This window comes from Anser anser, assembly GCF_964211835.1.
Source record: "Anser anser genome assembly, chromosome: 2".
NCBI classification, from domain to species: Eukaryota; Metazoa; Chordata; class Aves; order Anseriformes; family Anatidae; genus Anser; species Anser anser.
The window spans coordinates 8349855-8374766 of record NC_139721.1 but is presented as its reverse complement, the minus strand read 5'-3'; the positions used below and the strand labels follow the sequence as shown (position 1 = coordinate 8374766).

The window sequence follows — 24912 nt, the reverse complement described above, 5'->3', positions numbered from 1 at the left end:
GTCATGTCTGAAAATAGGATGAAATCACCTGATTCTCCTCGGCTCCACCTAATACTAGGCTTCAATTAACAGTTCATTCTCTTCTCCCCTGCCCTAAAGATTGTGGGCCTGCTGGAAGATTTTCGTTCAATACGAGGAAAAAGTCTTTCTAATGGCAAAGGGTAGATAAAAGGATCTCCTGGACTGCCTCCATTTCTTGCAGGTGGCTGTGGAGGGTACATATATTACATGTACCTCCAGTTGTTCCCCAATGGGTATAGGGAGGAAAGCTTCCAGGCTTTCCTCACCCAAGGAAATGAAGATGCCACGTCCCTCCTGACAATGAAGGCAGGTCAGACGTGTATGGTGGAGAGAGCAGGTTTATTGTCCTACTGGCGCTGTCTTACGCAGACCCTAAATATCCTTGATCCTAAGAGTTAATATTTTTCAACTGTTGCTCAGGGAACAAGCTGGTAAGGTCCCCTGGGAAACTGCTTTTGAAGGCATTGGGGTCCATCAGTGCTAGTCACTTTTTAGGTACCACCTCCTAAAAGCACAGGAATAGGCAATTCCAAAATGTTGGAAGTAAAGCAGGTGGGAACAGAAGGTCGGCCTGACAGAGCTGGGATCTTCTTCTAGTGCTTAGTCAGAAAAAGAAGTGTATGGCCACTGGAAGCAAGGTCATGCAACATGGGAGGACTCCAGAGTTGCTGTTCTCCTTTGTAGGGAGTAAATTTACGCGGCCAAAGCTCAATTAGAGTTGAAGCTGGGCAGTACTGTTGGGGACAATAAAAAGGTGTGTGTTTGTTTTTAAATATGTTAACAGCAAAAGGAGGACCAGAGAAAACACTGGTCTGTCTCTTGATGAAGATGGTCACCTCACAAACAGGGACATAGACAAAGAAGAGAGGTCTAATGCCTTCTTCATCTCTGTCTTCAACAATGATGATGGGCTCTGGGACCCCAGGTGACCTGAGCTGGAGGACCAACTTTTGGTTTAACAAAAGCATGTGGCAGATTCTGCACCTGGGAAAGGGCAGCCCTGGCTTACACGTACAGACTGGGGGACGCAAGGCTGGAGAGCAGTCCTGCAGAAAGGGATGTGGAGGGTTCTTGTCAATGGCATGTTGAATATGAGTCAACACTGTGCCCTGGCAGCCAGAAGGTCCAACCGTATTCTGAGGTGCATCAAGCACAGCATTGCTAGTCGGTCAAGGGAAGTGATTGCCCCACTCTCCTCTGTGTTGGTGTGGCCTCACCTTAAGTACTGTGTGCAGCTTTGGGCACCACAGTAAAAGAAGGACATAAAACTGTTAGATAGTCTCCAAAAGAGGTCTACAAAGATGGTGAAGGGTCTAGAGGGTAAGATGTAAGATGAATGACTGAAGTCCCTTGGTTTGTTCAGCCCAGAGCAGAGCAGGCCGAGGGGAGGCCTCATGGCGGCCTGCAGCTCCCTCACGAGGGGAGCGGAGGGGCAGGCGCTGAGCTCTGCTCTCTGGGGACAGCGACAGGACCCGAGGGAACGGCATGGAGCTGGGACAGGGGAGGGTCAGGCTGGGGGTCAGGGAAAGGTTCTGCACCCAGAGGTTGGTCGGGCACTGGGACAGGCTCCCCAGGTCACAACACCAAGCCTGCAGGAGTACATGAAGTATTTGGACAACGCTCTCAGACATCTGTTCTGATATTGGGATGGTCCTGTGCAGAGTCAGAAACTGGACTTGATAATCCTTGTGGGTCCCTTCCAACTCAGGATATTCTATGATTCTATGATTCATCTTCATTTTCCCATCTCCTCTCTTTCATTTTATCAGCCTCATTCCCTCTCAGAGAAACCAACCACTTCTGATTACTTTTTCTCCATTAGTCCCAGTTTTGCTACATCCATACTCAAGTTTAGTATTTCTGATGTTTGTTTTTTTTTTTAAGGAAATATCAGACATATGGAATCATCTAGGTGCTGTTGGCCTTGCAAGATTGTGCTTCCTGAAAGGTCCCCAATATGCATTTTTAGTTACATGTGAGAAATAGCCAGAGCTTGCAGAACTCCATAATCAACTGTGAAATCTAAAGATACCGTACAGCACAGTTCATAAATAACTTCTGTCACCTTCTCATCTTGTTATATGTTACTTACATCCAGCAGTTTCTCATGCCATGTACCATATTTAATCATGTTCTTTATAGTTGTGTTAATCTTCGGCTGGGGTCTTAGAAGCAGCCCAGGAATCTGCCTGCAGTTGCAATGTCATGACTGGCAGCTTTCAGAAACAAGCTAAAAGTATGTCAGGATTAGACTAGGTGACATTAGTCCTTCCTAGATTGAGTAAAGGAGAAAACTTATGGGTGTCTTCTGTTTGTATTTAATTACATCTTAGTATGCAGATGGCTTACCTGCTAGGAAAATTCATCCAGCTAAGGTCCATTCTTTCTACTACCTTACTCAAGGATACCTCAAACCATAGTCTGAAAAGGAAAGTGTACTGTACCAGTAATCTGCAGCTTGCTCTCTGCCAGCTTCCCCTCCACCCCAGTCTCTCTTGTACAAAGTGATTGTATAAATGGTCATCATGTAATCAAATGGCATGTACCCTCTACCACACAAATCCTTTTTCAGTTATGACATGAGCTCCCGTATGCCCTAGAGCATGTGATTAATATAAACATGTATGCTTTACTGTATTGCTGGGCAGGCACTTGTAAAATAATCAGAAGATAAACATTTTCATCCTAAGACTCACACTGGTACAATGTCACATAAATGTGGAGAAATTGTGAATGTACAGCTAGACATGTATCTAGATGTATATCTAGGCTGTATGTAGACACTATTACACCAAGGATTACAGAATTAATCTATTTTATCTCTATCCAGAAAAGTCTAGTTAATCTAGTTGGCATGCTGTGTCTGCTTCAGGGCTCCCCAGTACCAGAGGGACATGGAGCTACTGGAGAGAGTTCAGTGAAAGGCCACAAAAATGATTAAGGGACTAGAGCATCTCTGCTATGAAGAAAGGTTGGGACTGTTCAGCTTAGAGAAGAGAAGGTTCAGGGGAGATCTTATCAATGTCTATAAACACTTGAATGGATAGTGCAAAGAAGATGGAGCCAGGCTCTTTTCAGTCATGCCCAGTAACAGGACAAGAGGCAGCGGGCACAAACTAGAACACAAGAAGTTCTGTCTAAACATCAGGAAGCACTCTTTTTACTGTGAGTGTGACAGAGCACTGGAAGAGGTTGCCCAGAGATGGTTGTGGAGTCTCTCTCCTTGGAGATATTCAGAAGCCACCTGGACACGGAGCTGGGCAACCTGCTCTGAGCAACCAGGTGGCCCTGTTTGAGCAGGGGCTTGGACCAGATGACCTCCTCAGGTCCTTTCCAACCTTAACCATTCTGTGAGTCTGTGTACCTGTCATCAGAACACATCTTATCCCCTTCCTACTGAGTGGAGACTGAAGTGTTTTCAAAGTGCTGCCCAGTTACATCGACTCTTTGATAGAACACAACAGAAGAATCCAAGATATCTTCTTGCTGTATCATTGCAAGACTGGGAGCTTGTAATAGTTTTTTCCCAGTTTTTGATTTTCTAAAAGCAAGACAAAGTAGCTACTAGATATTATTTTAATGAATAAATACAAGTTGTGACTTGGAAATCTGTAATGCTCCCCAAATACATTTCACTGGTTAAAATACACTTGCCACAATAACAGATTAATGATCAGTAATAGTAATGAGAATATACAAACATCTAGAGTTCCTGAGTTCATTTTGCTGTGTGTTCAAACCTTTTGTTCGAGGTTTATCAGCCAAATTACATTCATCCTTTAAATTCTGAAAAATGTTTAAATAGGCTGTGAACTATTTTGATCTCTGAACTTCTCTTGCTCTCTTGCTAGTGCAAATGATCTATTATAAGATCTGTAGAGCACACATTTGTGATGAAAGATATTTACAGAAGAAATATATATATAAAAATATATACACACATACCCAATTGGCTATGTCTCTAAACTCAGATTTGTGCAAAAAGGTATAGCAGAGCAATGGATTGAAAAGATCTCCACTCGGGTATGTAAACTGTAGCATCTTATACCCCCAGGTGTGAGTGATTACTTGATTTAGAAAGCAATCACAAATAAAGTTCAAAGGGCCATGCATTGTGCTTCTTTTTAACTTAACAAAGGGTACATATATACAAAAAAATGTTCTAATCTGTACGATTTTAAACGACCCAGTTGCCTAAAGAAGTCTTTAAGCAATTTGATGAAATGTCATTACTATTTCACATAACTCTCTTCAGACAACAAATTCAGAAAACTCTTTAACATCCAGTGTTTCTAATTTGCTCACTTAGTTTAATTATTTAAAAATCTGATATTAATATAAATATTATACATAAATATGAGGTGCCTTCAGGAGATCAGGTTAAAGTCTTGTTCTCTTTTCAAAGGTCACACTTTTGCAAGCCTACCTTTGCAGGTGGGTATGATATTAAGAACTTTTACTTTTCACTTAAACAAAAAAAAACCCAAACATACACTTTATTCTTTGATGAATATCTTCTAGACTATGACCAGATAAATTCTGCTTTTGGATATGCCTGTACTCCCATCTCAGGGCTAAGCAGGAACTGCTCTTCTCAGTGAGTTAAGTCTGTTTTTCATTTTGTGACCTTTTGGTGATACTGCAGGCCATTCCCACCAGTTGAATTAAAAGCCACTTGGAGATTCAGTAACTTTACATTTTTCTCCTATAAGGTAAAAATGACGGACATATACACATATACGTAAAAATGATGTATCGAGTCAATGTAATGAAGCGTCCCTTGGATACCAGTAATTTGTTATTTTCTTGGAGACTTTCCAACCCAGTATCACTAGTAATGAATGATTACAAATGGAGAAGAAAAAGGCTCTTTCTCTCAGTGTATGTAGGTTCTGTAAACATGGTTTAGCCTTGTGGAAAATACCAGACTAAGACGTAAATTAAGGTCTTGAGCTGTAGATAGTCCTTTCCTATGCAGTCACCATTGTACAGTGGTGGGCATCACCCTTACTGAAAAGTCCTCTGCCTCACTTGACTCTTGACTTACAGTTTGTCTCAGTTTATCTTGCTCATGAGCAAGTTCTTATTTCAGGCATGCTGGGCACACTCCTAGCATGGCTAAGGTGTCTTTGCCATAGCTAAGACGGTGCCCTTAAGGAGGTCTCTGGTTAACGTTCAGAAGATGAAATGCAGAAGCCTAATCAGCATTTGATCATCAGCTGGTGCACTTGCATCTCTCAGCTGCTGAAGGACCGCAAGACCACAGGGTGCTCTGATTGTTGTTTGTTTTTAATCCCTCAGTCTTCATTTACCCCTCTGGTTGTCCTAGGTTCAGTCTTCGTAGTATGTAGGTGGCAAGTGAAGGGCACTCTTATGCTTGCTCCCCGTGTATATAAGAGACTGGGCTTTCTTCTTTCTGGCACTCACAAAAGAAGAGTTGTCATCCCCTGTCAAGGAGAGGTAGGAAGCAATGCTTTCCCTCAGGCCATAGCTGAGACAAGAATCATCTATTGCTGCCAGTGTGCTTTCAGTATCTTCAGTCATTTCCAGCCTTTAAAAGAATGAAGTTTGATTACTGTTTCAGCTACTTAAATGGAGCCTAATACTAACAATTTTTAAACCAAACAATGTTAATTTTGTATAAGAAATTTCCCGGCTCATAAGTAACCCGACATTTCTGTCTCAGTGATTTTCTGAAACAGTACAACAGTAGCATCTGACTATCTTTGAGCTGCTGAAAGGAAAATAACACGTATATAATTCTTAATTTGTAGGAAAAAAGGCCTCAATACTGCAGAAAATTTTCTTGCATTTGTATGCAAATGAAAATGCTTTGTGAATGAAGGGTAATGGATGGAAGTTTACACTTCAGAAGTAAGAGGTGCTTTTGTTTCTGGAAGTGGTTATTTCACCAGCTTCTGAAACCTGACCTATTTTCTCTAGTTGCAGTCAAGACAAAAAATCTCATGAACCTTCATTTGGGATGTGTGTGAAATGAGAGGCAACAGGAAAGATGTGACAAAACGTTCATTACAATTGTGCTGCTTTGTGTATGGCCACCAGGTGAACAAGGTGGAAAAATTTCTGATTACAGGGGCTTGTATGCCTTTAGTGGTGGATTATGTCCTGTCTCTTACTCCTGCCCCTGTAGTGGAGAGTACTCAAGAATCCCAGTGGGACTGCATATGCAGCCATACTAATGTCTGGATAGGAGAAATTAGTTAATGTTAACTGTACTTTCAAAAGGTAGAGCACTAAGATTATCAGAGAGTTGGACATGCAGTTCTCATGGGTTCATATGCTATCAGCAACTTGGAATATTTGAAACTGGCCTTAGGAGAAGCAAATGGCTGTTTCTCCTGTGTTGTAAGTGCTAGTACATACAAGGCTGGAAAAAGAATTAGTTGTTTATGGCAGTGTTCCTTGTGGTACCTGTGAATGCTTCTCCAGTTGAAGTTTTTATTCCGCATGACCACAGGAGGAACTGGATTCATTACGCTGTTGTTGTTAGTGCACTGGGTAAGACAGGGTGTTGTAAGGACACAGCAGAGGCCATCAGCAACTTCTGAACAGGAAAATGGATACACGTAAAGTTAATCGTTGCTTGTTGCTCTCTTTGTTGTTTTACTTCCCTGGTGCATGCTCAAGTTTTGGACACAGTAGTAGTAGTCAATAAAAGTTGTATTCTCAGCAAGGACACTATAACACAGGCTTAACTTCTTCTCTTCCTCATACCTTTGCCTTTTAATTTAACAAGGGATATACTTCCCACAGTATGAGTGAGGAACTGAGACACAGAAAGATTAAGTGACTGGCCAAAAATCTAGAAGGAAGTTTTTGACAGAGCAGGGACTTAAAACCAAGTTTCTTGAGTAATTAGTCAGTTCTGCTTTTGCTTCCCACCATCACAGTCATGCAAACACAGTACAAAATAGATGCAAGATACAACCACTCAGATTGGATTGTATGTGTACCTACTTTGCTGTGGAACATAGCTATGAAATGAATCAAAGTTTGCATGTTCACGTTGCATTCAGATTGCTTTCATCTGTATTTCGTCTCTATATTCTCTCCTCCTTGCCCCACTAGGAAAATTACATATGTTCTTCTGCCCAAGTAGAGAATGTTATGGCAACTGCTGATATTTTAGATGTCTTAGCCTTATTTCAGGTTTCAGGGTGAGATTCTGCATCAGCTGGTGGTGAGGGAAGGAGGAGAGCTGAATTTCACTGTGTCTGCTCTTATAGATATAACTCAAGTAAAAATGTAAATTGTTAAGTGTTTTTCTTCGAGAATCATAGGGTTTGATTGTTTACTTCTTTCTAAATGAAGAAAAGTGCCAGGTAACTAAAATGTATAGAAAAATATTATCCTGTTTCAATTTTTACTCCTCACTTTATATCACTGGACTTGAAATTTCCTTTTACACGTTTTGCAAGTGAGTATGGTGCTTTTTTTTTTTTTTTTCCAGTTTATCAGCATATTCTTTGGCCAATGTGCTTTTTCACTTACCCATGAAACATGCAAATATTGTGGCTTTAAACTTTTTAAATTACAGAGTACACATTACTAATTAAAACAGAACCTATTGTTCTCTTGTAACTCTTATACAACTAATTTATTGCAGTTCTTCCTCTTTCATCTTAGAATTTTCTCATATTAATGTATGATAACTGCAGCCACTTAATTGTGTTGTTTGCCAATGCATCTCTGACACAGGTTAGATTGCCATAAATCTGGAAAATAGTCATTAAAACAGGTGGCATCCACCAGACTGATATTGGTATAAATGATAGCTGGATCTAGATTTAAGCTTTTTCTATGGTAGTAGCTGCAAGTCTTTGGCATAAGGAAAACTTCATGTTCTGGACCTTTAATATATAGTTTTAAAGTTGCTAGTGGAAAATATATTTATTCTGCAGTTGCAGTAGTAGTAGTTTTACCTGAGTAGTGATTCACGAGGTCTTCAAGGCACTGAAAGGTTTGCCGTGGAGAGATGTAATACCAGTTGTTTGGGAGGCGGAAGATCCTGTAATGTTTCACTTCCCTGTGCCGCACTGACAGGGAATATAATCCTAGAGAAACAAGAGAACTAATTACAACGAAGTAGGGTCCTAATTCTGCATGGAGATTGGTGACCATAACCAATGTATCTTTCAGATGTGGTACAACAATTCAAAAGGTCCTACAAAATTCTGAAAAAACAGAGAGGCCATCCTAACTGAACATTGTGAGATATAACAAGGCAAAATGCAAGGTCCTGCTCCTGGGCTGGGGCAGTCATAAGAACAAATACAGGCTGGGTGGAGAATGGATTGAAAGCAGCCCTGATAATATTAGACGTAATTTTTGAAATGTACGTGAAAGAGCTACCTGTTTACATAGTCTCTGATTTGTGTGTATTTTATGGCTTCTTCAGCCAATTTTTTGCAGACCAAGGCAAAACTGTGACTTTTCCTCCATTTGAAAAGTCCCACTGCTTAATAAACTTTGCATGCAACCAAAGTAAATAACAATGTTTAAACAACTGTGTCTTGTTTGTGCTGGTGCCTGTGGAACTTTCCACGGCCATCAACCCGGCTTACGGCACCATTTGTGCCATAGGTGACTGGTGAAAGATTGTCATGCTGCACTGGGTGCCGTTGCCTTCTCATAACATGCATTTTTCAGGATTTGAGGCGATCCATGTGGAGCGGGAGAGGGATAGAATTAAAGGTTATAAAACTATTAATGCCTGAGATCAAGGGGAAAAATATTTCTCACCTTTCCTTGTTTCACTCTCTCTGATCATGAAGGAGCCAACCTTGGTGTTGGGAAGCTGTAGAAGTTCCTCTGCTTTTTCTCTTCCCAGCCCTTCAAATAACCATCTGTGAAGCAGGAAAACACAAATTATGAAATTTGGGCACAAGTGAAGCAGAGAGCAGCATGTGGCCGTGAAAGTGCAGCATTAGCCAGGAAAGTGACTGCAAAAATAACCCTGTGCTTTCTGTAGTTTTCTCTCAACTATGTCCAGGCATATTTCCTCAGTTTATGGAGAAAATATTGCTCTCCTTTTTCATGTGCTGAGTTTGAACAACTTTTGTGAGACTATGACAAGAACAAATAAGGTTTGGACTTACTAGGGGAAAGGAAACTTTTCAAGATGTCTTTAGATTGGTAGGGACATACCTGTATGGTATGTTGATGGCATATCTGTGGCATTAGAGATACTTTAGTTCAATCCCCCTTTTTCATTTAAGCAACTTCTATTGTATTGTATTAATTGTATTTTATATATCTATATACAACGAATAAAATACAATTATTCAGCTTATGTTAGGGTTCAGTCCAATCTTCTAAATTAATTGGCTTTCTGGATAAAGGGAAGTGGCATTAGTCCTACTGATTTTACTTCATAACTTGGAGCACCACTGTATTTTGCCACAGCTAGTGAGTAATGATGTAGCTGAGCTTGCCATGCTGGTGTAGGAGTTATTAGTACTTTAAAATAAAATTGTTCTTTTGTTTTGTTTGATCTGGTCTTGGGGAAACTTCAGACAGTATTTTTCCATAACCATATCTGTGCCCCAAAATTTGGAAAGCATCTCTATTCCAAGAGGATATAGAATATATTAAAAATTAAACACGTATAAATTCCAGTGAAGTTCACAGTTCATATGCTTAAAATTAAACAGCTATTAAAACCCTTTTCCAGAAAAGCTTTAAGTGTATGCTTTAATGCTTTTTTTCTGGACTGGTGTCTAGGGCAACATGAAACCTTTGAACCAGTCCTAGCTCTTCCTGTGTGAGAGTTTATGTTCTTGAAAGGTTATTGGTCTTTTTTTTTTTTTCCTTTTTTTTTTTTTTTTAATAAGCATCTGTGGCTTAGAATTATACTCTTTGTCAATATTAAAGGTTCTTTGTAAACGGAATTTCTTTATCCATGGCCTTAAAATTAAAGACCAGTCCACACAACAGAAATATTTTGAGTATCTTATATGACATTATATGTCTTTTTGATCTTTCCAGTTATTCAAAACTAGGATTTTCATTTTCATATATTCTAAACCTAGATATTAATTTGATGTCAGTTTTCATGGGAACTGAGATGTGGGAAATTATATTAGGCTATCAATAAAATTTCAGCCTAGTCACTCTTGACATTGTTTTTGCTATGACACTGAATAGGACTAATCAGTGTAGTACATGCACAAAAGTAGTGTTGAAAGGCTACAAGAAATGCATTTACTTACCCGTGATAAACCTTTGCTACATATTTTCCTGGAATATAGTTTTCTCGACCTGTTGTAAGGGAATGGACTCTCCACCAACCTCCTTCACTGTGTCAAAGCAAGAGAACAGATATTTTCAGATGTACTTTCAGAACTTGTCCTCATTTTAGAAATGAGGTAAGACATACAGGCTAGGTTGTAGCCTTCTGTCTGTGTTCTTGAATCTACATATTCAGAAATGGACCTGAGTTTCTTTCATTTAGAGTAGTTCCACTTCTAATCCTACATTAGGATTAAATTTGGACACAGAAATAAGCTGCTTTTGTTCTATTTCAATTGCGTAAGTAATAAAATATTTTTTCTGTAGTTAAAAGAAGGGTAAATACTCAGTGGTTAAACCATGCTGTGCTCTGTCTTCCCACAGCTAGACTTCTTTCGTATCCAAGACATTCAGATTATGGCCGAGTATGCTGTGTCTAGACGACCCTGTAGTTCTTCCTGTAGTATCAGCAAATGAACTCTGCCTGCAAACAAGTTTTTAATCTAACTACTTCATGAATTTCTTTCCCTTTTCATTCAGTTGCTGACCAAGCTCCAATAAAAAAGACCTTATAGCTGAAAGTAGGCGACCAGCTATGTTTTTTTCATCGATCTGTCTTAGGTTCTTGCTGAGTTGAGTACTGGCTTTTGCTTTTGAGTCCCTTGGGAGGGCAGGGTAACAATTTTCACAGGGATGTTGCAGAGCTCTAGTGACTAATGAAAGGGTATTATAGCAATGATCGGTTACAATAATTGATGGCTTTTTCTCCACCTTTTTCTTTAAGGGTTTGAATCCAATAGTAGTGTTTAAATACTCATTTTGTGGCAGTTCATGTAAATACTCCCAAAGAATTCCCACACAGCAGACCCAGTGCTCAGTTATATTAGGTCAAGGTAGCTGAGTTGAAAACACTTAAATTAAACTTCCTGGCTTATAGTGGCTGGCTCTGTGGTCAAGAATGTATGTGCTGAGGAAAAAGGAGAAGACTGAGCTGGAAATTTCAGGCCATGCAAGCTTTGTTTGCAGCTTTCTAGCTGACTTGAAATAACCCATGAGAAGTTTAGGTTTTTTTTGTTTGTTTGTTTGTTTGTTTTTCACACAACTCTCCCAGACAGAACCAAGAACTGGAAGAACAAAAAATCTGAGAGACTCAGCATCCACCTTCTTACAAATTGTAATACTACTAATGCTGTAAAGTCCTTGTGATTATTAAAAGTCCCAGAGTGGCTCCTGGGGCAGAAGCCACAGAAATTATGTAGATTGGGGCATATCACTGGAGGATAGCTGGTCCAACTAGTGCAAACTAAATCCAGTTGTACATCTGGTATTGACATGGTGCTCTTCTCTTCCACTGTATTTTGCTTCTTTGAATGACTTGGGAGAAAAATTACACCACAGCTTATGTACAGCAAGAGCCTGTATGCAAATAGTTCCCGTTAGCACTGGCCCTTCACTAGGACACTGTGCTTTGCATTGAGCATTGAAGCATCTTTTCTTCCGTGCACAAGCTGGTCAAAATCAGGAAGAGGAAAACTGCCATCAAGGCTTACTTTGGCCTTTGTTTGCTACCAGGAGAAGTTCAGGATGGCTGCACCACACACAAACACGATAAAAACTGCAGCTGCAAATAGCTAGTTCTTTTAGAAGCTGTATGTCCAGCAGGTCATACTATACACCACATGTATGCGTATGATATGCGGCATGTGTCATTCACATCGACATGATTAGATGTAGTTCTGTGGTGTTATGAGGGGCCACAGCTGATGAAAATTGGGAGTGAGGCCTTAAGCTGGGATTTCCAAGGTAAGGCAATTGTACTGTGTCTTAAATGTTACACAAGCATAAGCAAGGTTTAATTGGCTAGAAATTACCATAACAGAACACCCCGGATTTAGGGAAGCTCTCATCAGCAAAATAAAATCTACTGGTGGTATTGCGTGAGCCTTGTGATCTCCAGGTTTAGGAAAAGCAGCATGTCAGCAGAACATAACTTCAGCCACTCCGAGTCCGTATAGCTCTGTATCTTGTTGCTGACAAAGGCCATAGGAGGTCACAGTGGTCTGGAGAAGACTAAGAATTCATGAAGCATCTGTGACACTTCTCTTGAGTACTTCTGTCCTCCAGCCTTTTGATGTTCTGACCTCCCCAGAGACGTTTGCTGTGAGTTTAGAAATCCTCAGAGGATTTCTCTGCTATGAATGCCTTCGGTTTCCCATTGAATCCATCTGCTTTGCCAGCTGCAAAACTGAAATCTCTCATTTCTTCTTAAGCTGTAAAAACAGGGGCTGTGGGGCTGAGTGACTCCTAGGAGGTCACTGTGTGCTTATACAAGTTATGTATAAAAGAATACCAGGGCCACTGCCTTCCATTTTTCAACTTGTGCTTATTCTTGTGTGTGGCAATATTTACACTGTACATAAGGTCAGTCTAAGCTAGTGTTCTTAAGCCTACTTCCTTTTGGGATTTTTTTTTTTTTTTAGTAGAACCAGCTGGGAAACCATTTATTTATTTATTTATTCCCATTAAGAAAATGCAGATTGAATTAATGTGTGTATATATATATATGATTTTATTTTTGTTAGAGGTGTCTCAAATGTAGAGTGAAATTCAAGGGCCTAATCATGAAGGAACTATTAGATTAAAAATGGTAAGAGAGAGAGACTTGATGTGAAGAAATTCAGAACCATTTTCCTTTTCTACTTGATTCAAACTATTTTTTCTTACTCTGTTTCCCACTAATGTGAGGTTATTTGCTCAAAATCATTTTTGAAAGCAGAATTCTGCTTTGATTCCTATTTTAAGGAATCCAGCTTGAGAAGACATTTCAGAAGAATCCAAGTATCTAAGAAAAATCTAAAATCCCAGATCTTTAGACTCTAGGAAAATTTACACTATGGCTAAGCATTCTTTGTTGCAGATTTTGAACTCTGTTTTGCTGAACTGTATCCGCTTTGGGTCAGCTACATAAAACATAGCTTTGCATCAATTGTAATAAAACCTAATTTGAAAAAAATGGATCAACTTACTCTGATAGCACACGCAGTTTTTCTCCGACATGAAATATCGGTTGGCTTATGTCTGCTGAGGGATAGTCATAGAGGACAGCAAGGAAATCACTCTCCTGACCTGTTGAAGAAGGAAGAAAATGTCACTTACAACGATGATAGAGTTCTGAAACAGAAATAGATTTTTCATTTTGTATGTTGTATTTTATAGAAAGTAACATGGGAAAAAAATCTCACTCTGAAATGTCACTTAGTAAACATAGAGAGCTAAAGATGAGCCTATAACTTTGGAGAAGAATATGAAGATATTAGAAATTTAAAAAGGGCATTTGGCTAATTATAACTACATAATTTTAGACCACTTTTTCTAGTAATTACCATATTTAAAGGACATATTCAGTCTGAAACTATCAAAATGAGGAAGTATTTATAGTATCAGGAAGAAACCTAGTTTGATTAATGTCCCTGTCTCTAAACACCACCAGCTACAATTTTGATCCATGCTTTCTTTTAAGGAAAGGAAGATGTATGTTGAATTTTTCAATTCACTTCTGGTAGTTTTTGAAGGTATGAAATTATTTCAAATTAAGGTCAGTGAGAGCATGGCTATTATTGCCCATTTGCCATCAGTTTAATGAACAGACAGATCTTTATTCTCCCTCCTTGTATGGAAACTGTTCTAGAGGTGCCACTTGATGCTCATTTCCATTAATGAGAGAGAAAATGTATATTTATAACTAATCATTGTATAACTGCAATTTGCAGAACTGAGGTCAGTAAAGAGATAAGAAGGCCTTTTACATCATTTGGGATGACTCTGGTCCACACAACACTATAGGACATGAGCCGAGCCCCTTGGGATCCTGAGGGATGGGAAGTACACTTTGGGCAATGGGCACAACTGGGACTATCAAATGTTCAAGAGCTCCTCATCCAGCAGGAGCCTGTGGTACCCAGGAAATGCTGACAGGTGGGAGATTCAGAAATGTGTGATGCTGTGTGCTTTGAGCTCTTAGCCCTCCTAGCAAGAGGGTTCGTGTAATGTACTGCCTACATTTATCGCTGGAGGTGAGCAATAAATACATCCCTCTACCAGCACATGGGGAGACAAAGCTTTTCTTCTGCCACGAGCAGGATCAGCTTCCCATGCCTTAGTAATGCCATCTAGCAGTATGTTTTCAGAGGTGGACAGCTCTCTGTCTTTGCCCACTCTGAGCAGTTCAACATGTGCAAAAATAGGAATGAATTAAAGGGAGCAGATAAAGAAATTTCTCAGGGATATAGATACACATTTATATCTTGTTAATTTACTCATTTAATATAGGTACTTCATTAACTTGTCTTTTTTAAGGAAGTCTTTTTTTTTTTTTTTTTTTTTTTAAGTGAAACCTAGGAAGAACATCTAGAACTAAGTCTGAGACTGGCTCTGTGCTTTCAGCATCCGTGTCCTAGGACCTTACAAGTAACTCATAATGATAATAATTAAAGGCTGAAGGAAACACTCAAGGCTTCAGAGAATAAACATTTTCAAAATGAGAATTTTAACACTTCCAGCTATCCTTACAGTAGTGATAGTGAGAATATGTGATAAGGAAAATATTCTACATCTGTGGTTTAAAAGTAGTAAAAAGTAATATATTCTCAGTTAATTTTGAGTAGTTTTTCATTGTTATGAAGTAGGGACCAGTGTTATACAATGTAGTAGATGATTTAACACATATTCCAAATGACTGTAAGCTTGTTTAGTCTTGATGGCTGTTGTCCATGGAAGTAGTCTCATGATACAGTTAGTAAGCATCCTTATAGATAGACGGATGCGTAGAGTCTAGAGTAGACATGGATTAGTTTGTCAGTGTGTTTAGTATTACTATTACCATGTTTTTCTTAGTTGATTAGCATCACTGAGGTGAAGAGAACTAGTCCAGTACCTCTATTAATCAGCTAACTGATGTGCTTAGTCTACTGTAACTCAGTTTGTAACTAGTTCAGCTATCATGAAGAAATCCTTTGCTAAATGTGTCTTTAATTGCTTTCCTGTTATGCACACTTAAACATCTTCTCTGTCTATGAAACTGCATGGTAATACCTGAGGCTTATGGTACCTAAGTATTGGTGCTGAATGTTTTTCAAGACAGTGGTTTGTTTTCCCAGGACTATAAGACATAAATGCCAGAAGGTACATTGTAAGACCTGCAGAGTGAGGATAAATGCCATCATCTAATTTTTCATTGCAGATTGTTAGAGACTTGTTCAATTCAATGTCAGTTTTTTAACTTAATGAAAATGCCTTTAGATTTTTTTTTTAAACAAACAAACAAAACTTATGCTATTTATTTATAAATGCTTTGTTTCCATATTGAAAGTGTGGAAAACAAGTGCTTTTTCTGCCCTTCTTCCTTGTGTATGTGGTGGTTTGCATTTCGTTACGCACTGGGGGGTACGTGACTTTTTCTCTACCCTAGGAAGATCTGCACGATTTTGCTTACGCTTTCATCTTTATATCTGTTTTTCTTTCAATTTTGCATGTTAATTTGTAGTTCTGAAAAGGAAGGAATTAATCATAGTGTTGGCTGCAGCATCCATACAAACCCTGCCTCTTAAAATGTGTGTACTTATATTAGAGTAAACGTACTAACCAAAACCTTTCGTGTTCCACTCCACAAACAAGCCCTCATTTTAATTGGTATTTAAATCAAACCTCACTGGGTTTTTTGGTCATGTGAAATACCCCACTGCACTCGACAACGTTTCACAAAACCCATACGAGCTTCTTTCAAAGACAAAAGCCTCAAAGCAGGGACTAGACAAATTACCCTCTTTCTCCACATCTAAATTTCACCGATCTAATAGATTTGGTCTGATGAGCTCCCCACACTTTTAACTTGCAAAGGAAAAAAGAATTGACTGAGTTTTTTTCTAACACAACCTCTCCTCCACAGTTTGAGTGTGTATGTTACAGGTAAAATGGAACAACATAAAAGTTAGAATGGAAAGATCGAAGTACCATCATTTCCACTGAATCAGTTTTCTTTTTCTTTTCTTTTTTCTTTTTTTTTCTTTTTTTTGAGCAGTAAAAGATGAGTATGAAATACTCAGTAGTTTTAGATACCTGCATTACTAGATGTCTTACAAAGGTGTGAGACTGAATACTGCGTGCCCCAAATTACTCATTCAGAGGCCAGCTGTGAATGGGCTACAAATCACTTTTAGAGAGGAGGGAGAGCACAGGCAGTGCATCCAAACCCAGGTCCCTGCATAGTCCCACAGTGTGAACGCTGTGATTTATGGCATGGCGAATCCCAGAGAGGGTAAAAGAGGGCACTCATGTGTGTCTGGGTGGTTGCCTGTGCTGCAGCAACCACAAGGTGTGGCTGCAGGGTAGCATTGGCGTGTACCCAAATTAGTTCAAAACCAGCCAGCTCGGGAACTGAGAGTTATGCAGGTGCAGCCGTATGCAGCTGAGAAAAGGATTAACCCCTGATTCAGGGTCCCAAGGGAGGAAAAATGAGGGGGTGAGCTCGCAACCCCTGATGACGCCTTGCTGCTGCAACTACCCTGGTGTCTGTACCTCAGTTATGTCAGGGATGCCCACACAGTGTGCTTTCAGATGCATTGCAGTCGTATTTGGAGTCCAAATACCTCCTGGGGAAATGCATGTTACGCATTTTTCCTTTTTTCCATGACCAAGACTGGTGTGTTGCAGGTGAGAAAAGCAGAAGGTTATGCCTCCAGTGCAGCTCTCAGGTGGCACGAGGGACTTACAGGGGTCTGACAAGTACATTAGCACTGCAGGTCAATTCCAGTTATCTGCTTTTCTCTTCCTTTCTGTTGTATTCTTTCTTTTCTTTTCCCCTCTGTTTCAGTCCTTCATTTAATTCCCTCCTGTTGAAACAAGCCTGCTTTTCCCAATAACTGCTTGGGCTGCTGTTCTAAGTCTGTGGATTGGATCCTCCACCTCTCTTAAAGCAAAGGTGTCTGGTTTTGACCTAAGGGAAACCTTCAGTGTTTGGTGATAAGATTTGGAGTTGGGTCTGCTCAGGGAGACAAATAGATACAAACTCATTGGATTAACCACAATAGATGCTTTTAGTACTGTGTTTTGTTTCAAAAATCTGTTTCCATTGGATTTGGATGACAGTACCAATACTTCTATGCCTGACTTCAATTACAACATTTAAACCATTATGAAAGATACTGGCCTGATCCAGACTAAGAGATCACAAGACCTATGCAGGCATCTAATCCTGTCTTTGGTTGATTAAGCATAGGTATCCAGTGCAATTTCAGCTGGGTGAGAGTGTCTGAGACATTGTGTGGCCTGGGCAGGTGTCACTGGTACTGGAGACGTGCTCCCTCCCCAAGCGGCAGGCAGCTAAAGGTCGGGTGAGATCTGACAAAGCAAATCTCTACAAGTGCTAGACGTGTAGGAGAGCACAAGTAGATCGAGCTCTTAATTCCTGTGTGGGTAATTTCCCATTGAGATCACTGCACAATCAACATTTACTGAGTTACCTTTTAGAGACAGGTTTTATTTATATAATTGGAAGGGAAGCAGCTGGCTTTAGCCCTGCTAAATCATGACTTTCACCACGTACAGGAGCAATACAAACTTCAGGTCTCGGCCATGCCAACAAGCCCTCATACCCCTATTCATCATCCACAAGGTTCCGCTCTGAGTGGGTGTCTATCTCTGTTTTGATGCTTGTGGTATTTCTGACGGCAGTTGTTGGGAACATCAGCATAGGTTCTCTACATAATTAATAAATGGGCGGTTCATGTTTTATGTCATTATCGGTGCTTCGTCTATGCTTTATTAGCACCTAGGGCTATACAGCTGCCTGTGTCAGCTAGTTCTTGGCAATGCTAGAAGCAGGGATGGATTTCCTTCATGCAGTGATGAAACCAGCCTGATTCTCTATCCTTACAAAACCAGGCAGCACAACTGGAGCATCCCTAATGGAGAACCCCCAGATTTTGATTAACACCTTCCTCCTGTCACTTAAAAAAAAATAGAAGGAAAAAAAAAAGAAAAAAAAAAAAAGACAAAACTTTGTTCTCTTCCATGCCTCTGGGGAGTAATTTATTGCAGCTCTTGTACCACCTCTCTGGCAAATTGAGGTATGATATCTTAGGCTGTGCTTACTCTCCACCTACTCACTTGCTGTTTGGGAGTAAAAGATCAATGAAACTCTCTTGCTTTCCCACTCACACACATGATCTCTGCCAGCCCACAGGAGGCTGTACAACATGATTTTTTTTTTTTTTTCATGTGTGGATGCATGGGGCAAGTGTTTTAGATGCCCCTTTGCAAGCTTGGCCTGTGAAATGCATAATTTCCCTTAACCTTTATTTATAAACATAGTGACATGGAAATTTGGCTGCACGCTAATTTTAATACAACTGTCTAAGATTTCAGGTTCAGTGCAATTATGACATTATTAAGGCTTTTAACCTTAAAAAAAAAAAAAAAAAAAAAAAGCAAAACCAAAATTCAAGAAAAAATGTATAAAATATCACATGGAAGTTTGTCTGTTTCCAAAGCATGTCACTTTTTTCTGAATCAGAAGGAACATCTTTCAAGGTGCACCAGCAAATAATAGTTTTAACATATTTTACTTTTTTACTTAAAGTGTTTAGAAAATGCGCTGGAATATACGTAAAAACAAACACTGTCTACAGGATGCCCTCCTTCTCCCAAAGCAAAGTTATGCACTTGTTTTTTTCTATGTCAGGCTGATGAAGGAAGACATACAGATGCTTGTACCATATATTTTGAACATCTTTTTTCTCTTGAAAGAAATTAAATGAGTGCTTACCTGTTTGGCTCGCCACATTTGTTTCCGCGGAGGCTCTCGTCGTTTTCATAGTATTTCCCATTGTGCTCTGTACTTCTGTCAAAGCTTTTCAGAACTAAATCAAAGGAGACATTGAAATTAAACTTCAGAATAACACCTGCTGTGCCAACACATAAGAAATGACCCAGTTTTGGTGTCTCCGATGTTATACGGTTTTGTTTTTGAGAACTCTTGTGTCAAGTTCATGCGAGAGTTTTACATATTTGCTAAACTCTCACCACTTTGGTGCTTTTATCAGGGGAATAGCAGAAAACCACAGCTAGGGAAGTTGCTCAGAAGAACGCAGTGTAGTAAAAGTTTCCATTACCAGTACCTCAGCACAATAGGAAGTCACAGCAAAGCCATGCTTGTACAGTCACTTCAGATACAAAATGTTCTTTACAACATTTGGAGCTCTTAAGGTACAAAGAAATTAATTAGATTGACGTATCTGTTTTTCAGTCCTGGCTACTGTGTTGCTTTATTGCCGAGCAGTAACAATGTTGCTCAGTGGTTTTCTTCTGATGCAGTTGTGATCTCAGCAGATGTGGGCAATGTTTCCCCCCCCACCCTCCTTTTTTCCTTTTTTTTTTTTTTTTCCTTCTTAAAAGTAACACATTGCCTCAAAGTGTTTGATCTCAAAACACCCCTGCGTCAAGCGAGTGGTGCAAATTCTTCAAAATTGTGTCTTTCAAAGTCTGGGTGGATGTACAAGAAATGCAGCATCAGACAGTCATGAAACTAATTAGTGCCAGGGAGAGTTCATTCTCCTCTGCCTGTCCTAATTCTCCCTGTCCAAGAACAGACAGAAATAGCCTTTGGATTGGAAGTTGTCATATGGTATTGAGTATTTGAAGAGGCAAATAAGCTGTATCTATTCAAAATTGTAATTTAAAACAAAATAAGTCAACACCACTAGCTAATAACTAATGATTTTTTTAAAGATTCTTTTATTTGCCCCATGAAAATGATAACAGGAGATCTGGCAGCATCCTGTGCATTTCTACTAAACTCAGGTGCAATCTGTATCTTTACATCTCTTTTAGCATAGATGTTTCAAAGATGATTGCTGCCTTTGGGATGTCTTTCTTTGCTTACGACAGGCGAGAGCCTGGCAGTGTTACAGCGGTGTCTAACTTGAGAAGGAGTACTGCTGAAAACAATGGTACTTTATCATTAATTGTCTTTTGGAATAAGATTAGCAGAATTGAGTATATTTCTTAGTACAATACATATTTCATATCTTAGTGCGATTTTAGGGAGATGCCTTATAGAATAAAATACCGTTCTAAAGAAAAATAATTTGCCTCTTATCAAATGCAAGTAGATCAGCGCTAAAACAGATGGTAGCGCACAGTTTGACTCTGCCTCATACGGTTTTCAAGCTTTTTAGTTCTGTTCCCAAAGTTTCTTTGCTAAAAGTCTCTATTTCACTGACCAAATGGCAAATTCTCCTTTTCACTGCATGCATTCAGGTACTAGCTTGTGACACATCTGTAGGATAAAGCTGTACCATGACTGAAATGTGTTTTCACAAGAATAAAAATCTCTTCCATTGCTTGATATAGGAAATCTAGAAGCTGAATAATAATATTACAAGAGTAACCTAAAATTTAAATAAAGTATTTGGATAAATAATAAAAGGTCTCCCTTGGTAGAAAACACTAAATTATTTATTCTCCATTTAAATACACCTGACTTTTGAAAGCTAAACCCAGAGTTCATTTTGGCAACCTTTGTCTACCTGCAGGCTTATAATTTCCCAAACTAACTCTGAATATCTTTTCTACAAGACCTAATTTTAATTTCTTCAACATTTCCCTCAGTTATATACCATTAAAAATAACAAGTGCAGACAGAAATAGTGTAGCCAGTACAGTAGCTACAGATATAATCATAGAATGGTTTTATAGACATTCATGATGCATCTTCAAATTAGCCAGCAAAATTTCCTGGGCATAACAATAGAGAGCTCAGCAGGGATGAAAAGCTCAGCCAGAGAAGTGGGATAAATACCTGGACAGATAACCTTCACTGAGATCTGTGCTGTAGTAACCATATTTTTGCAGTACTTAAAAGGGCAGTTCAGCTCTAGCTAAACTGATGCTAAGCCACGGTTACCAAAGGCTTGTGCAATTCCAGATAGGTGCCAAGCATGGCAGCATGGATATCTTATGCCTGATTAGAATTTTAACACATGCAACTGTTATCTAGATGAGAAGAGTACTTGAATTTTGTGTCACAAAACCACACACAAGTAAAATTAATGCAGTCCTACCTCTGTGTGCCCATTTATTCTGGATCTCCTGGTATTTGAGGGCCAGAAGAGCAAGGCATCCTACTAGTGATCAGGCTTGTGAGAGAGTGCTTTCAAGAGCTTTTTTCATGCTCTTAAGATCCAGTGGATACCATTTTCAAAGGTGCCTGAGTCACGTTGGAAAGTGAGATGGAGCATTTGTACATGATGGAAAGAATTCTGAAAAATTTACCTTGTACTTACCAACTTCCTAAAAGCATGGCACATTTGAGCAAGGCACCTTCATTTCCTAGGCAGTATTTAGGTGCCTAAACTCTAAATGTTACTTTAAAAATACCTGATATGCTTTTGAAGGTTTGCTGATATGCTGCTGGGAATTAAACTGCTTGCTGTCTAGTCCAGAAGGACTAGAAGTCTGGGACAAAAACATGTGCCTACTTCGTATTTTTGAAGAGTACACCCAAAACTAAACTGCTCACTTCTGTTGTAGGAATCGTTGCTTTATATGATCTTGCTCCCCTCAAAGGACCTCTGAAGTCAACAAGATGAAGCAGCACGCAGCTCAGTGCTGTTATGTTAGAGATGGAAGAATCTGACTTACGGAAAACAAAAATGTTATAAGGTGCTTACAGTAATAGTGAAGAGCAATGGCATTTTGGACTCTGATGTCACTAGCGTGACAGACTGTGCCTCACAACATTTTCCATGCCAAGTTTCACTGTCACTAGTTACCATTGGTGGCAGCATAAAATCTTGAAGGTGGCAGAAACTTTAAGATGTTCTCTAGACTCAAGGCAGAAGTATTCGATAATAATATTTTTAAAAAATCAAATAGAAAGCTGTGACTGCTGCTGTTGATTTGCTAATCCGAAGTGATTAAAAGGAAAATGACATGTCAAACTTAGTTTTCCTACCAAGGACACTTGGCATTATATATTTGGGCAGAGTAAAAGTGCTTATTATCCAGTCAAAGGTGGTGGAATGAATACCCTGAGGTATGGCTCAACTCTGAGACATTAGAAAGTGGAATCGAAATGGAAGAAATGGGAAGTTTTGTTTGAAGTGGGGCAGATGGGAAGGTTGTTTCTACTTGCCTGCTGACAATTTCATATCACTGTTTTTAGGGTAACAGTGTATGAATTAGTGTCCTACATATTTCTAAAGCAACACTGCATGTGACTGTTAAGTACGTGATAGATCTCGATCATTTAAGTATCTTGTGCTTGTGGTGAGTATTGACAACACAATCCAAATTCATTATATCGTTATATGATAAACTGTATGGTGGTTTTCTCAAATTTTGAGATACTCTGCAAAAATAGACTTACAGGAAACTGTAGAGCATCTTGCGGTTGAGCCCATTTTTAATCATTTCAGTAAATAGAAGAACAATGGCAGTTTTATAGATGATATTCTTTTGAAATGGAGAGTCTGTTCCAGGGACTGCATCTCACTTAAACCTGCTGGGTTCACAGGGTTTGGCATACAAGTAGAGGTTGCATCCTCTCTTGTACAAACAGATAATTATGCCAGACCCTAAGAAAACCGTCTGATGATGGCTGTTTGGGAAGAACTAAGGAGAGGTGATAGATTTCTTGTCTTAGAAACCGCAGGCGTTGCACAGAGGAGTGCAGCAGCTGGGCTGCACACCAAGCCCAGTTCTACCTGTAGGTGTAAGGGTAGCTTTGCCCGCTCACAGGCCACCTCCTCAGGCTTGTGTGGAAACTTGATTTTAACCATTAAGACCACATTTGCAATCTCTCCAGCTTTGGCCCTTTTGCACATATGATGTTTAATGGAATCAGGTTGCTGCTGCCATAACTGTTTGCAAACCCACAACTACTGCGACTAAGTTGTCTTTACTGCTTTATTTTTGCTACCAAAAAAAGGAGGGTGAGGAAAAATCTACAGCCCCAATCCTGCTTTGTGTCCTATTTGTCAGGGGTAGAGCTATCGGCAAATATGATCCCATCACCTTTTGAGACTGGAATCTCATTGACCTAAACCATGTGTCTCAAAACCTGTGGTACAATTTACACCTTCCGTTCCTGCAAGCAGTGCACGTAACAATAATTTCCTCTCTCAGAATCTGTTCTGTGAGAAAATGTGGTTCTGGAGCGCTTACATATCATGGCATAGAGGAAATTCCATTGCTTTGTATGAACTTTGTCAAAGTTTCATTTCAAATGACTGAAAATTAGTAAATATTGAAGAAACATAAATAACAAGAAATAAAAAGACAAAAAAAGCACCTGAGCAAAGCCATCCTACAAAGAATACTGCAGCCCAGTAAAATGAGGAAATTTATCATTCCTGAGGTGTTATACCTGATTTTATTTTTGCTACCTGACAATGACATCTATACCTTCAAGGTCTTAGAATTTAGTTCTCAGTAATGTTCACAGGTAATATCTGAATCCCATTTAGCTTTAACATTTAAACACCAACAGCCTGTCATTTCTCATTTTGGGGAAAAAAAATCAGTTTTGATTTAGTAAATTGTATTTTTGGTGAATTTCCCTTAATTTGTCATTAATCAAAATGAGTATCCTTTCAGCTTTGAGGCACTTGTATCTTTGCACTTAGAAAGAGCAAGGTAACGTTGCAATCAAGGTAAGTCACAGAAACATGCAAAATCTGAGTACTGTGAAACAACACAAATACCACATTATGCAAACTTTTAACACTTCGAATAAAAAGCCCATTAATCTGTCTGAGACGTTTCTCATGTTTTGTGTTATAGAGAGCTGCAGTTTGCTTCAGCAGAAGGTCCTATGCATCTCTCTTAATGCCAGCTTTCAGTAGAAATACTTATTTTGCCTTCTATGCTTAGTACCAGTCCTTGTAAAAAGGATCAAGGCAGGCTTTTCTTTTTCTACCTTAGATGGTACTTGAAATCCATGCTCTGAATGCTGTCATTATTACGGAAATAAAGCTCTCTTCTACATAAATAAACATTGGAAGATTTGGTCCTGTATGCAGATAATCTAAAATGTATCAGAGTAATGATTACCTTTAAATGCTGGGCATGATATTCCAGGTTGCAGTATTTCTCAAAAAAGCCGTAGTCATAATACTGCTCTCACGCTGCCAGCAAGGTTTAGCTGATCAAGGCGAGGAGCAGCCGGGCGAATGAGTGTGTTGTGAAGTTCACGCTGTCATGTAGAGCAGCATTTGCCAAACAGGCCACATACTTCCTCTCTGAGAAATAAGGAAGGCTCAAAGTGTTTGCAACAGATGAGGTTCCTGTTGCAAGTCACTACTCGAGACGCCATGGGCTGAGGAAAACAGGGAGGTTTTCAGCATATTGCGTCAGGACTGGTTTAATCAGATATAAATATATACATATATGAGCAAAATAACCTGCTTTACCTTACTTACACAGAAAGGGATTTTTTCTTTCTCTCTTTCTCTTTTCCAAAGTTTATTTATCCAGTCGTGTTCAGTCCCCAACTGTTTTGTTTTATGTAGCTTTGCTATTTTTTTTAAAATTATTATTATTCTTTTTCCCAGACAGACAGGAAGAGGCAAAAAAGTTTGTCTC

General features: G+C 39.3%; 2 protein-coding genes across 3 annotated transcripts in view; one reads left to right on the top strand and one right to left on the bottom strand.

The window, feature by feature from the left end:
* TG (thyroglobulin) overlaps positions 1–24912 on the top strand; it is a 165930-nt gene that overhangs the window by 105037 nt on the left and 35981 nt on the right. The gene's annotated exons all lie outside the window — the stretch shown is intronic.
* SLA (Src like adaptor) lies at positions 4319–24538 on the bottom strand. The gene is made up of 8 exons (XM_083824741.1): positions 24382–24538; positions 19094–19187; positions 13299–13398; positions 10254–10340; positions 8785–8888; positions 7965–8096; positions 6454–6586; positions 4319–5572 (listed from the first exon to the last, which is right to left on the bottom strand). Exons 2-8 carry the CDS (start codon positions 19152–19154, stop codon positions 5353–5355), a joined length of 837 nt encoding a protein of 278 aa, XP_083680867.1. The 5' UTR covers positions 19155–19187; positions 24382–24538; the 3' UTR covers positions 4319–5352.

Coding starts and splice junctions, on each gene's coding strand:
- SLA (XM_083824741.1), bottom strand. CDS start 19,154: ATGGGAAATACTATGAAAACGACGAGAGCCTCCGCGGAAACAAATGTG. Junction 13,399..19,093: donor AAATGTGGCGAGCCAAACAG/GTAAGCACTCAT, acceptor CTTCTTCAACAG/GTCAGGAGAGTGATTTCCTT. Junction 8,097..8,784: donor AGAGAGTGAAACAAGGAAAG/GTGAGAAATATT, acceptor TTGTTTCTCTAG/GATTATATTCCCTGTCAGTG.